Source organism: Rutilus rutilus (assembly GCF_951802725.1).
Source record: "Rutilus rutilus genome assembly, chromosome: 6".
NCBI classification, from domain to species: Eukaryota; Metazoa; Chordata; class Actinopteri; order Cypriniformes; family Leuciscidae; genus Rutilus; species Rutilus rutilus.
In genome coordinates, this window is record NC_140214.1 from 6,091,124 (window position 1) to 6,106,651 (window position 15,528).

At 37.0% G+C, this 15,528-nt stretch overlaps 1 protein-coding gene across 1 annotated transcript in view; it reads left to right on the forward strand.

The window, feature by feature from the left end:
* The window catches only part of cntnap2b (contactin associated protein 2b), a 42,296-nt gene extending 27,029 nt beyond the window's left edge, over window positions 1–15,267 (forward strand). Inside the window, exons 16-25 of the mRNA XM_084411981.1 lie at window positions 533–660; window positions 1,114–1,284; window positions 2,079–2,297; window positions 3,605–3,841; window positions 4,044–4,271; window positions 7,067–7,200; window positions 7,304–7,397; window positions 9,566–9,796; window positions 11,329–11,403; window positions 13,229–15,267. Of these exons, the coding sequence (XP_084268107.1) occupies window positions 533–660; window positions 1,114–1,284; window positions 2,079–2,297; window positions 3,605–3,841; window positions 4,044–4,271; window positions 7,067–7,200; window positions 7,304–7,397; window positions 9,566–9,796; window positions 11,329–11,403; window positions 13,229–13,428 (1,717 nt within the window). The 3' untranslated portion in view covers window positions 13,429–15,267. The remainder of the gene's footprint in view (window positions 1–532; window positions 661–1,113; window positions 1,285–2,078; window positions 2,298–3,604; window positions 3,842–4,043; window positions 4,272–7,066; window positions 7,201–7,303; window positions 7,398–9,565; window positions 9,797–11,328; window positions 11,404–13,228) is intronic.
* The last annotated feature ends 261 nt before the right edge of the window (window positions 15,268–15,528 follow it).

The following is a 15,528-nucleotide window of genomic DNA, read 5'->3' on the forward strand; positions in this document are numbered from 1 at the left end:
ACAGCATTTATTTGAAATAGAAATCTTTTATAACAATATAAACGTCTTTACTTTCACTTTTGATCAATTGAATGCATCCTTGCTGAATAAACATATTCTTTCAAACATATTTCTTTCAAAAACAAATCTAACTGAACTCAAACTTTTGAACTGTAGTGTATATTGTGCACAGTGTGCAATTTTTCTATATGCATGATAGATTCTGCATCTCCAATGCAATCCGCTCAACTTCACCTTTCATAAACAACAACTGTTTTTAATATCTCCTCCTTGAATCAGTGAATTAAAAGGAAATTTGGGCACAAAAATGCAAAAGTATGTGTCGAATAAAAGAAAGCCATTGGCTGAATTAAACTAAACTTAACTAAGTCATTATAAAGTAATATTTTTTTAATGCAGTACTTTGTACTATGCAGTAAGCAGTACACTACAAAATCCCAGTTTGAACATGTCCATGTCTGCTGCATTGTACAATGCTATGTTGCCCCCTTGTGGTTCATAATTCTTCCTCTGCCTGTGTTTGTTCCTCCAGGAAAGAGGACGCTGGTGTGTTGATGTACAAGGACCATCTGCCTGTCAGTCAGGTAGTGGTTGGCGATATACACCGCTCTGGATCCGAAGCCAAACTCACTGTCGGGCCGCTCCGCTGCCAAGGAGATCGTAAGTGCAGTCATGCTCTCAAATGTAGTAACTACAACATGCGACATAGGTGTTCTAGACGTGTTCTTGGATCAACATCCGTTCTTGGTCCGATCACAGAAACAAACACAGGCCTATCCACAAAACGAATGATAAAGTACCTTTAAAACTGATGAAATCAAATTATCAAAATATGTTAACTGCACTAAGGCAAATGCTTACCATATTTGAAGGTTGACCAAGCAAGCTCATTGGCTACTGATACAGCAGGACCCAATCAGCTGTGCCCTATAGACAGAGAATTATGTGATTGCAAGCAGGCTGAGTTAAGGACCTATCAGCCTGTGCCATTTAGAGTTTCGTGACAGAACTTTGTATATTGTTTTTGAACATTCAAGCATGAAAATCTTTTCTAGTAAACCCCAAAAACAAAACCAAGACATCTACTAAGTTGTCGGTGTGTTTCTTTTATAGGTCACTACTGGAACGCAGCGTCATTCAACACACCTGCATCTTATCTTCATTTTCCCACCTTCAAAGCCGAGACCAGCGCAGACATTTCCTTCTATTTTAAGACTTCAGCCTCACATGGTGTCTTTCTGGAAAACCTGGGAAATCCAGATTTCATTCGCTTGGAACTCAAATGTAAGCTCGCATGTAGAGGACCACATATTTTTAGCATCTCGTCTTGAGTAGGGTTGTTGTAAATCACTGTTATCTTCCCTTCAGAGAAAGTGAGATACTATACTATTATAGTATTTATTCATATTTTGAATTAGCTTTTTGTTATATTTTCAGTTTCCATTTTAATTTGATTTTGAGTTTTAGTAATTTTGTTGAGCTTTTTTTCATTTTTATTAGTTTTTTATGTGACCCTGGATCACAAAACCAGTCACATGTCGCACGGGTATATTTGTGGCAATAGCCAATAATACATTGTATGGGTCAAAATGATAGATTTTTCTTTTATGCCAAAAATCTTTAGGATATTAAGTGAAGATCATGTTCCATGATGATATTTTGTACGTTTCCTACCGTAAATATATAAAACATTTATTTTTGTGAGTGAATGCATCACAATTGCGAACATAAAAGAACAACTTTAAAGGCGATTTTCTCAATGTTTCAATTTTTTTGCACCTTCATATTCCAGATTTTCAAATAGTTGTATCTCGGTCAAATATTGTCCTATCCTAATAAACCATACATCAATGGAAAGCTAATTTATACAGCTTTCAGCATTTATAAATCTCAATTTAAAAAAATTGACCCATGTGACTGGTTTTGTGGTCCAGAGTCACATATTTCTATTTTGCTGTAAAAAAAAAAAATCTGTTTTATTTTAGTAATTTTTATTTTATTTCAGCTTTATTTCAATTACCAAAAACCATTTTGAATAGTTTTAGCTTAGTTAACGAGAACAACACTGCTTTCCACAGCTGCTACAGTGGTGTCGTTCTCATTCGATGTGGGCAACGGGCCTGTGGAGTTAATCGTACGCTCATCTACACCCCTCAATGATGACCAATGGCACAGGGTGGAGGCGGAGCGGAATATTAAGGAGGCTGTTCTGCGATTGGACAAGCTGCACAGGGAGACGCGGTCAGCCCCGCATCAGGGCCACACACGCCTGCAGCTCTTCAGTCAGCTGTTTGTAGGTAAGATCTCCAGTAGCCTGGAAATCCAGACCTAAATCTGAAAGATTAATGGTCTGGCATCGACTAATGAAAATCGGCCAACTCGAGGGGAGGCACCAAGCATGCATTTGAAAATCTCACTGCACGCAATTGGATAACACTACGACCAATCACAACAAGCCCCACACGCTTAGCTACCAGCGGAGCTAACTGGTAGATTAGACTCTTGCCGTATCCGGTCGGCAAAACAGCAAAAACGCACTTCTTACAAAGGAAACGGCGTCTTCTGTTCCTCTTTTAGATAAAAAAACAAGCCTAACTCGTTCATTGTAGCGGCCAAAGCCGTTTCAAACAACTGGTGTTCATCCATAGCCATCTTGCAATGTTTACTAATGACTTCGACGTCACAGCGCTGTCATCATCTGTTTAGCTCGCCTCTGACCCGCCTATATCAGATAACCCGATGTGATTGGTGCAGCTCGGATACAAGGGCATATTTAATGAGCATCATTACTCGACGCCAGAGTAAACTCGCTGAGCAAATTCAACTTGTGCTCTTGTGAGAACTCTGGATTTCCAGGGTAGACCTCCAGCAGATGATCTGCAGATGATCCTAATTACAATGATGATAATATTTTTTAAGTTGTGAAACATAAATGCAAACTTTTCTATTTAAACATTTTGTACACACAAGTAGAATGCTGTACTTGAAATTGTACAATAAAAAGTGTACAAAAATAAATCTTAAGGTTTTCTGGGGAAATAGAAATAAACATTTAGAAACTGATACTCAAGAAACTACTAATACAGAAAATAAAAAAAACACTGATATAATAATAATAAGTCAGTTTGGCTCCAGATAAGATATTAAACATAAATTATAAATAAATTAACAAAATAATAATAATAAAAGTAAATTTGTCTCTTAAATATCTCATTATAACAATTCAAAAAGTTTTGTACCATTTTAAATGTAAAATATTTGTTGCTATATATATATATATATATATATATATATATAATGTGTGTGTGTGTATATATATATATTTTTTTTTATGCTTGCAGCAAATATTTTACATTTTATATATATATATATATATATATTTATATATATATACATATATATATATATTAATGAATTTTAAAGAGATGTTTTTGTTCTCTTAATAGCGTATAATGTCTTAAGCATGAAATTCATTAAAAAAATTACTCAAGAAATAAATTATAAAACAGTGTTACAATATTTTTTGTTTGTTTGTTTGTTTATTTGTTTGTTTTTATTATTATGGCTAATATCTCATTATATCTGTGTTGCCGTTACGCTTTAGGAGCCTCAGGGGGGCAGAGAGGTATTCTGGGTTGCATTCGTTCCCTAAAGGTCAACGGGGTGACTCTTGACCTTGAGGGGAGGGCAAAGGTCACACCGGGGGTGAAGCCTGGATGTTCGGGTCACTGCAGCAGCTATAGAATGCTTTGCCAGAATGGAGGGAAATGTATCGAGAAATACAACGGATACTCGTGCGACTGCAGTCTGACCGCCTTCGACGGGCCTTTCTGCAATGATGGTATGGGCCATTATTTTAGTAGATAGATAATTCAGCATTGTTTTGGCTGTGACATAATGAGTGACTAAATATTTAAACCCACAAATCTCGTCTTTAAGGAGTACGTTAGAACTGTATATACATGACATCAAAGCTAACAGACGTGGACTGCAAGTTAGGCCCAGTTTTGCTTTGTTCTTATTGTCGCCTGCCTCCATTCTAGATGTTGGTGGGTACTTTGAGAGTGGGACGCTGGTGCGGTACGACCTCATGTCAGAGAGCAGCACTTCTCCTGCAGTTAAAGAAGGCGAGTCTGGAGTCCTAAGCACTGTGGGTAATCTGACCCGTGAGGAGCTGAGCTTTAGCTTCAGTACGTCCCACACGCCTGCCGTCCTCATCTACATTAGCTCCAAGACGCAGGACTACCTGGCCGTGGTGCTGCGGCAAAATGGTGAGACTGCTTGCATGTTTAGAGCTCATTTTTAACCCTGGGTTTTCATCCTTCTATACCACGCTTTTAACCCTGGGAAAAAGAACATTTCACACTTGTAATTAAGAAGCAGGGTTAGCACTAGTTTTGCGGTGTTAAAGGATTAGTTCACTTCAGAATTAAAATTTCCTGATAATTTACTCACCCCCATGTCATCCAAGATGGTCATGTCTTTCTTTCTTCAGTCGAAAAGAAATTACGTTTTTTGAGGAAAACATTCCAGGATTTTTCTCCATATAGTGGACTTCAACGGGAACCAACGGGTTGAAGGTCCAAATTGCAGTTTCAGTGCAGCTTCAAAGGCTCTACACACGATCCCAGCCGAGGAAGTCTTAAGGCCTCATTATACTTCTGCGTCGGACCTATGCCGGAGCCTATACGCCGTAGGCAACGTGTTGGTTTTAATTTATACTTCTGTGTCGTCGTCCGCGTTGACGCGTACCTAGGGAGCGTGTGAAACCCCGAGGGAGGGGTTCTGGCAGACCAATCACAGCGCTTGTGTCCGCGTAGAATTGACGCGTTGTTACATTTTTGGAGAGGTGCACGTCAGGGTACGCCGTAGGGCAGTGGTTCTCAACTCCAGTCCTCGGGACCCGCTGCTCTGCACATTTTGTATGTCTCTCTTATTTAACACACCTGAACCAGATCATCAGCTCATTAGGAGAGACTCCATGAACTGAACGGAGTGTGTCAGATAAGAGAGACATACAAAATGTGCAGAGCAGCGGGTCCCGAGGACTGGAGTTGAGAACCACTGCCGTAGGGTACGCGCGCTACACACAGCCTACGACGTAGCTACGGCGGCAGTTCGACGCAGAAGCATAAAACAGGCTTTATATAACGAAACAATCTGTCATTTTCTAAAACAAAGTTTACAATATATATACTTTTTAACCACAAATACTCATCTTGCACATCCACGACTTCACGCATTACGTAATCACGTTGAAAAGGTCACGGGTCACCCGTGGGGTGGGGCGAAAAATCGTCCGACATCGTTGTTTTACTTAATTTTTTGTAAAGGGCGTTTGACCTTTCAATGTGATTACATAATGCGTAGCGCATCGCAGAGCTGTGCAAGACGAGCATTTGTGGTTAAAAAGTATAAACATGTTTATTTATTTTTTTGAAAATGGCCGATTGTTTGGCTAGATAAGACCCTTATTCCTCGACTGGGATCGTGTGTAGAGCCTTTGGAGCTGCACTGAAACTGCAATTTGGACCTTCAACCCCATTCCAAATCCTGGAATGTTTTCCTCAAAAACCTTAATTACTTTTCGACTGAAGAAAGACATGAATATCTTGGATGACGTGGTGAGTAAATTATCAGGAAATTTTAATTCTGAAGTGACCTAATCCTTTAACCCCGCATCAACCAAACATTTACAATGTGAAACGATGCGATGTTAGAATTATACACCTGGATGTTTAGCAACAGACAACCAATAGCATGCGGCGTGCCTCATATTTGTGTTCTTTGGACGGTCACAGAAACACCAAACATTGGGCCTCATTCACCAATATCTTCCTAAGAATTTTCTTAACTTTGTACTTAATTAACTTCCTAAGAAAAGTCTACGTCGGATTCATGACGTGTTCTTAAACAACAGAATTGTTCGCACCTGTGTTCTTAGGATTGATGAATCCCACGTCTTCGTAATTGAAAGCGTGTGCCAGTTGTTCCTAATTAGCATAAGAAAACGCCCCGCAGATGCCCATATAAGGACATGACACTTCAGGGCCGTGTGCAAGAAAAGTTGGAGAATGTCCAAAAGACGCACAGATGGCCGTGGTCCACCGATCACCAAACGAAAAAAGAACTTCAGTAATTCTGAAATAGAAATTCTACTGCAACAGTTAAATGCCAAACGAGGCATAATATTTGATTTAATCAGCTTAATTGCTGATGTAAATTGCACTGTTAGTGTTTCTTTGCATACTATGATTTTGTATTTTTTTTTAACAAATGATCAGAAATACATTACAGTAAAATACTATCATTGTAAACGACTGTAGAATTAAATAAAATGCAGTAACCAATTATTTGGAGCAAACTGTCATCACTCAAATGTGCGTAAGAGTGCTCTTGAGTGTGTGTAGAGTTTGTTCTTAGCTAAGAACAAATCCAAGATAAGAAAACATTTGTGAATGTCAGAATCTTCGTAAAAAGTGCGTAAGTGGGGTTTAAAAAACACATTTCTTCGTAAGAACAGTTGGTGAATGAGGCCCATTGTATTTAAACAGTCATTTCAGCGATTGAGGGGAAAACTGTCAAATGCCGATGGAAAACGCATCATTTGGAGTGAAGTTTTATTCTTACTTTAAATCGTACGTTAAATTGTACATTTATCTCTGTAAAGCTGCTTTGAGACAATCTACATTGTTAAAAGCGCTATATAAATGAAAATGACTTGACTTGACTTGACTTACTTTTGTAGCCTGAAAAGTTCATTCAGAAAAAAACTTAGTCTGCAACAAATAATATGAGGATGCACAATGCTCCTATCCAGTCCATGTCACTGCTCCACAAATATGCAAAAAAGGATGTTAACCCAGGGTTTAGGTATGTCTAGTTTGAAACATCAGTTTATGAAAACCCAGGATTAATAGAACAAAAATGAAAAATGTTACCTTGGTAATAAAATAAGTTGTGTTTGATTATTTTAATAATTCTTTTTTTAGTTTTAGTTAACGATAATAACCCTGCTTAGAAGCACTTAACATTGATGAAACATTGATTGTGTTTGTTCCCTCAGGTACTCTACAGATCCGCTATAACCTGGGGGGATTGAGGGAGCCGTTCTCGATCAGCCTGAATCATCGTAACATGGCTAACGGTCAGCCTCACAACGTCAACATCACCCGACAGGACAGGCTCGTTCAACTGCAGGTACTCTCAGTGGAGACACTAGATGAAGATCAATCTGCTGTGTTATTAGATAATAATGACTGTTACAATTCACTGGATTAATGAGTCTTGATATGTGTTGAAGGTGGACCATTATCCCACAGTAGACTACACTCTTCCTGAAGCCTCAGATACAGAATTTAACCTTGTGAAGACAATTTTCCTAGGAAAAGTTTTTGGTAAGCATTTTTTTCATAGAGTTATTTGTGGTTTTTAAGTGTGAATTTAGAATGTGTGCGGAAGAGTGACTAGTTCTGACTTGTAAGCTCAGTTGAGAATTGATGAACGAGAATTTAAAAACTCGAGCAGTGTTCAATGTCATTACAAAGGTGGGAAGAGCCAGGGTATTATTTAATATAACTCCGATTGTGTTCGGCTGAAAGCAGAAAGTCATACTCCTAGAATGGCTTGAGGGTGAGTAAATTATGGGATCATTTTCATTTTTGGGGGAACTATTCCTTTAAAATGCATTTATTGCAAGCATGAATTGTCTCTGTTTTGAAGAAAATAAGTTTTAATTGAATTGGCCTCAAACCACAATGTTAAATTTGAAGGACAATTTTGCAACTCAACCAAATTCAGCAAAGATTGTGGTATTCTGGGAAACAAAGTCTTCAACACTGGTCCATAAAATGATTTTTAAAAAAACATGATTAAATACAGTGATATTACTCTAGAAATGGCATTTTAAAGAGCTCTACTTTTTCTGTCTATATTGACAAGTTCATTCATTCATTAATTTAGGATTTTATATTTTTGATTAGGAATTTGATTTCAAAATAACATGGCTGAAATCAATGTCATAACCCACAGAGTCTATGAATGCATGTCCCAGTCTTCTGCTTTTGCTTTTACTGGACTCTGTCTGTGAGTCCTGACATCATCATGTGAAGCTCCGGGTTTTGCTCTTGATCTAAATCCAGTCTCCGGGTTTTCCTGCAGACCTTTTTTTAACAGAAATGAGCTGGAAGTCTCTGAGCTGCATTACACACACACACAGAGAGAGCAGCTGAGTGTGATGGGTCTTCATCTACAGCTCAGGAATATTGTTTAAAAGCTATTTGACGCTTTCAGATTAAAGAGAAGGAAATCTAGAATTTGCTAGTCAAGTTTACTAGCTAGGCAGATTGAGAAAGAGACGAACAGAAAGAAGAAATCAGGCGTTTAGCTTAAAGTCGCAAGACCTGCTACATGCTGGGAACAAGACGTACGCAGTTCAACATCTGTGATCGCAAACAGGTACCATGCTGATACGATGCGTTATATTTGAGATATTAGCATATGTTTTTTTTTTTCCTGCATTGTAATAACAGTGTGCTTTCTCTGCATTGAGATGAAGACTCAGTGAAGGTGGGATGTTTTTTTCTGTAGCTGGATGTTGGGTTGTGATGTGTAGTAATACAGTATATTGGAAGAAAAGCTGAGGATAATAAAGGACATAACAGCTTTTCTCTCTTCATATATATAAAAACGCATCAACTTGATCACATTTATGTATGTAAAAAAAAAGAAACAGATTTTGGTTTCTGGTGTCATGTATTGTTTCAGTCTTAGTTTTGTAGATATAAAGAAAAAACTGGTTACACTTTATTTTAAGGTGTCATTGTTACAGTGTAATGATAAAGTACTGAGCAATAACTACATGTACTTACTATAGGGATAGGGTAGGATTAGGATTTGGTTGACGGTTAGTTGCATGTAATTATGCATAATTTACTATTATTACTATGGTAAGTACATGTAACATAATGTAACAAGGACACTAAAATAAAGTGTTATCAAAAAAGCCATAAGCCATGATATATTGCATTAGTTATTTTACAATGATTTAATGGGACATTGTTACCCTTGTATTGCTTTTATAAAACATCGACAGCAGCAATTTGATTACTGCTGCAAATTACAGTATTTGACACAATATTCGGACTGTATTTTTATTGTGTTTTTAAAGAAATTAATACTTTTATTCAGCATGGATGCAATAGATTGATCAGAAGTGACAGTGTAGATAGTTATATTGTTACGAAAGCTTTCTATTTCAAATAAATGCTGTTCTTTTGACCTTTCTATTCATCCTAAAGAAAATGTATCACAGTTTCCACAAAAAACATTAAGCAGCACAACACTGATAATGATCAGAAATGTTTCTTGAGCAGCCAATCAGCATTTTAGAATGATTTCTGAAGGATCATGTGACACTGAAGACTGGAGTAATGATGCTCAAAAAAATCCGATTTCAGTTGCTCATCCTATAACGTGTTTTTGACATCCATCCTATAACCTTTATTATTGCTTTAACACTCACACAGAAATGTTTCATCCAGCTGCTGTTGGCTTTGTCTTCCAGAAACGGGTCAGATTGATCCGGTGTTGATAGAGCGCTATAACACCCCAGGGTTCGTGGGCTGTCTCTCCAGAGTGCAGTTCAACCGCATCGCCCCGCTGAAGGCCGCCCTGAGGACCGTCCTGCCCTCCACAGCCTCCATACAGGGAGTCCTGGTGGAGTCCAACTGCGGGGCGTCTCCTCTCACAGTGCCGCCCATGTCGTCAGCCTTTGACCCCTGGCACCCAGATTCAGGTAACCAAAGGATGATAAAAAAAAAATAAAAAAAACGTATTTTGAATCCTACATCTTTTTGACATTACAATGAAACATTGTATTGGCAGGGGAGTTATTGAGGAAAGAAGTTCCACATCATGTTTTACTCTTGAGGAGGAAAATAATTTCTATAGAATTCTGTAGAATGACTCTGTTATGGAGAGATCTTTCCTGGTTGCCTGGAAGAAATCTGTGATCTCTTCCCTGTGGAGAGGATTACTGCATTAAAGTGTGTGTGTGTGTGTGTGTGTGTGTGTGGGTGGGTGTGTGTGGGTGTGTGTGGGGGGGTATGGTGGGGGTGTGGGCGCGCCTCCATTGAATTTGTTGCCAGTGATATTAACCTGAAATCACTCACACTGTCTCTTGTGTTGACAAGCATCTTAAGATTTGTGATTTAATTTTATGTGTAAGGTTAGGGAATAGGAAGTATCATTAGCTCAGTATAAAGATAATGAAAAGTGTCCACCATGATAGAAAAACAAATGTGTTTGTTTGCCTGAGGATGTGTTTGGATGCATGAAATTGAGTTTGAAAAAAACCATTTAGTCTTTAGTTGTATTTTTCATCTTGAGTTCATAGTTCTGATATTTGTGTATAATCGGACTTACATCCCAAATGTATTAGGCTATAGTTAGTTCTTAGTTATATTATTAGTTTCTTTGTTTTTATTTAAGAAAAATGTGTAATTTATATATAAAAAAAATATATTTATATATAATATAAATTATATATAAATATATACAGTATATGTATGCAAATATTTCTTAAATATATACATGCATGTGTGTGTATTGATATATACAAAATAATTATACACAGTACACACACATATATTATGTAAACACAAACTTTTATTTTGGATGCGATTAATCGCGATTAATCTTTTGACAGCCCTATATATCAATATAAAATTAAAATAATATAATAAATATTAGTAAAATAGTTATAATTTAATTATTTATATATAAGCTAACTACATGTTTTTTTAATCCTAATTTTATTTTAATTATGCAAATATTTTGCATTAATTGATTTATTTTCCATTTTATACCTCATTATGCACAACTAAACCTCAAATGCATGGCAATATGAATTCACAGTTTTTGTCATTACAATAAATTAACTTAATTGAGATTGAAATAGTGAGAGAGGCGAGGAGCAATCTTGTATTTTTTAAGTAATAATTACTTTTAGATCGAGCATACTTTTTTTGTGTGTGTACGCTTGCACTCATGGCATTGAGTACAGCTTGAGCTTTCATGGATATTTGTGGAACATGTAGTTTGGAGCCTGTGGAGACGGCAGATGAAAAGAGCAGACGGTTCGTCTCAGATCCGCTCTCCTGCCAACACCAGGGAGAAAACACTCAAAGATTCACTCATCTGCCCACCAGATTAACACACTGACCGTCTGTACTTCATGTGTGCCAACAAATTATTTGAAGGGGATTGTAAATGTTCAGAGTCAGAAAACTGCTCTCTTTTCACCAAAGTTTTTCTCTTTCTTTCAAGCCGGTGCGCAGTCTCCGTTCAACGAGGAGCAAGTTAGCCGAGATGGTGTCAACAGAGACTCTGCAATAATTGGAGGTAAAATAATATACTGTTGTGGTATTATACCATCACACGCTTTTAATATGCTTACATTTAAATGTGCACAACAATACAGAGCACTTGCGATGTGTGTTATCAGCACTAACCCAGCTAACAGGAATGTTCTCAGAACTTTCCAAACATTTTGCAGAGGATCTTTCAAAGTTATGATTATGAACACACATTCTTCCATGAGTGTTTGTTCAACATTATCTGGTCTTTAATAATGTTCTCAAAACATTAGCTCAAAAACATGATCTACACCTTTCATTTAATTTTTTTTTTTAAATGTTCGTCTAACATTTTTAAATGTTTAGAATGTTCAGAGAACTTTCAAAAGTAACAATCCCAGAATGTTTGCAAAATGGAATGTTCCATTAATGTTCGCATAATTAAGAAAAAAACGCTTATAGAATATTTAAAACACTGGACATTGTGAACGGTCAGAGAACATTCAGAAATAATGTTTTCATAACTTAAAGGTATAGCGGAGGATTTTCCCGAATTTTAGAAAAGAACCGCCCTCTCCACTTTTTGAAAAAATGCACATGCGCAACACTCTACCTGCTCCCGAGAGGGAACGCCTATTAAACGTGTGCACGAGAGAGCATGCACGAGCTAATCATAGCTTACATTAACTTTTACTAGCAGTGATTTTAAAAGGATTTCTCCAAATAGCATGCCAAACTTGACCTGTCAAGTAGAAACTTCGCGACTGAGGCATCAGTGGGAAGCCCAACCTGTGTTTTGAGCGCACGCCATCGTGTGAATCGTGTGCACGAGCACGTACGACGGCCTTACGTAAACATATCACCAGAATGATTGACACTTAGGAGGACCAATAGTCTTGATGATCCACCCGGAAAAAGAAAATCCTCCGCTATACCTTTAACGGTTGCAAAACATTCTTAGAACATATTTGTGTTAGCAAGAAACCTGTCTGTAAAACATACTTTTGGTCTGTCTAATTGTTAATCTCATGAGAATTTTTTTTTTATCAGGCTAAACTTTGAAAGACTTAGATTTAAAAAGATCTACTTACAGCTCGCGCCAGCGTAAACCCTCTTTTGCCGTTAAAAAAACACTGTCAGGATTTACTAAAGACACGCAGTGAAAAATGAGCACTGAAAAGGCATGGACAGGGTTATTTTTGCGGCTGACTTTATTGCATATGCATTTGTAGGAGTTTCCCTTTCAGACGCAACATTTATGAGAGGAGAATATTTAAATGAATCATGCAAGGTGATTTACTAAGGTTTGCGCTAGTCAATTTACTGGTGTTTGCGCCATTAATTACCTCCCCAAAAAAGCTAGTCTTAAACCAGATGCTAATTGGTAGATTGCGTTGGTCATTATGGAAATGATCCGGCTGCGTCTGTGTTCTTTAATTTGCGAGTCGTCAGTAGATCACGCGCTTAACTTTCCCACTTCCATCTGCACTTTTTTGGGATTGCGCCCTCATGCTAATTTGCCCTGTTTAGTAAATCTGGCCCTTATTTTGTAAGACGGTCCCAGAAAAACAAGAGTAGAGTTTTATAGAGTAGTGTATATACACATTTTTTTTTTTTTTTATAAGTTGGATATTATAAAATATTTGTATCTATTGTATTGTTTGTTGAATAGTAATAGCCTGTGAAGATGATACAACCCATCAACCAACGAATGTGTATTATCCAAGTATATGTGACTTCATGTGCTGACTTGTGTAGATTATATTTCATAGGCTTTGACATCTTATCATTGGTGTACAATATTTCTAAATTGATATTAACAACAATTTATCAAAACAATCATGGTTTTAATATCATTCTGTCTCACGTAGGCATCATCGCAGTGGTGATTTTCACCATCCTCTGCACGCTGGTGTTTCTGGTGCGTCACATGTTCCGTCACAAGGGCTCCTACCACACAAACGAGGCCAAGGGGGCGGAGTCTGCCGACTGCGCCGACGCCGCCATCATCGTCAATGACCCCGCCTTCACAGAGACCATCGACGAGAGCAAGAAGGAGTGGTTCATTTAGCCTCGTTCTCTGACGTGGATACCCTGAGGGATGCGTAAAGGGCAAGAGTTTTTTCGGTAGCCGATGTGAAATGGACACTTGGCAAGTCTGTGCACTGACTGGCATGTCTGTTCTGTAATTATTTTGTATGTGAGCAAGTACAGCACAAGGACTTCTGTAAGATCAAATTCATCCCATGCACACATGACAGGAATATTAAAAAAACAACAACAACTGCTGCATTTTTATCATTGCAATACTGGTCTCTTAACAAATGCATTTGATGTGTGTTCAGCAAACACGAACACACCAAATACTCCAATGGCACAAAACGGAATGTGTAAAGAATGCACAATTATGTTTCCGATAATGACATTTGATTGTATTTAACATTTTGTTTTCAGCATCTTCAGGACAATAATATATTGTAGCATGGTCATCAGCCAATGGCATTTCTGAATCATTCATCAATGTTAATGCAGCACTTTTGTATCTCATTGTAAATGTTCTTTATTGTTATCAGAATTCAGTGTTATTTATCTGTTTCTCCATAAGTGCTTGTTCAACCTCTGGAAAACATGACAGGCAGTTTAGAGGGTTTTTATAAGGAGAATGCTCTTTAAAACTCATGAAAACTCTAGATAGAGGTTTTAGTTCAGATGTGTTCAGTAGTAAAAGATTATGAATGGTTCATTTGCTCCAATGTCTTTTAATGTGCCTCAAAGGTTCAAGGTTTCTTCTGGCCAAGCATGGATTTTGAGACAGATTTGATGGCACTTACATGTTAATATAGGAGAAAGATTACTTTTGTGTGTGTGTGTGTTTGCAGTTTAATGCACTGCTTATTTGAAATCAGCCGCAGCAGCACAAATTTATGTACAAACCCATTTTTAATATCGTCTTCGTTGTGCTTGGTTAAGTCATTTTTATTTCTTAACTATGCCTAAATTGGGCAATGGAGCATTTCTGTATTTCTGGCAATTTATTAACATGGTGTCATAAGAGTTTGCCCTCTCTGCTCATGTGAATCCACTAACAAGAGTATTATTCAACCATCAGATAGATTACAAAACCTGGTTTGTAATAAAGCACTACAATAATGTTGCTTTCTGTACGTTTTGAGTTGTTTCGTTAATGAATGTGTTTGAAATGGTCTCCATGCATCACCACATTGTTTGGTCTTTTAAATGAACACAATTGCATATTTATTAAGGTTTGTCTGTGGTGTCACGTCAGAATTACATTGTTATTTTATTATAACGTAATGCAATCATTTGTTCTGTTGTTCTTTTTTTGAAAATGCTCTTGAGACGCTGAGGGTTGCAAAGAAACTGACCCTCCAATAATGAACACATTGCAAATCTCAATAAACTACTGGATTGTTTTTGCAACAAAAAAACATGATTTTTATTTTATTTTATTTTATTTTATTTTTAGCAAATGAGTGACACTGACGATACAGTTTATTATATAGTCCTTTCATTAGGAACTGATTGTGTTGTTAATGATTATTATCATTATAGTCCATGTTAATCTGAAAAGGGACAAATACGTTTTGATCATTTTATTTCTTTCCATCTAAAGTCTGTCTATAATGTTAGTCAAGATCTCTTGCACCAAACTGCTTTGTTTCAGTAAATGCTCTACTGTAGAAAAAGAAAAAGTTGCTGCCTTACATTTTTAAGTACAATCAACTTGGATGTTTAAGTCATTTCAACTTAAATTACATTAAACTGACTTTTTAACTGATTGTTGAATCGTGTATAACTTTGCCTAACTTATTCTGATGCGTTAAAGCAATGTCAAAACATATGTTGTCATAACTATGTAATTTTACAGTGTGGGAAGTTTTGATTTCACAACATTTGAGTCTGTCTACATCAAACTCTTTGTTTGGATCCTTTCAAAATTGTACTGTGGTGGTATGGTAAACGTATAGATATTACAACGATACTTTGATAGATGTATAATATATGATGATTACCATACAGGCTATCATATGATACCATTCATAATGCATGGCACATTTTAGTGGGAAAAAGCAGCCAGTGAAAATTAAAAGTTATTTTCAAATGAAAGTTATGCTATACTATTGACCAATGGATGACAAACTGCGATGTA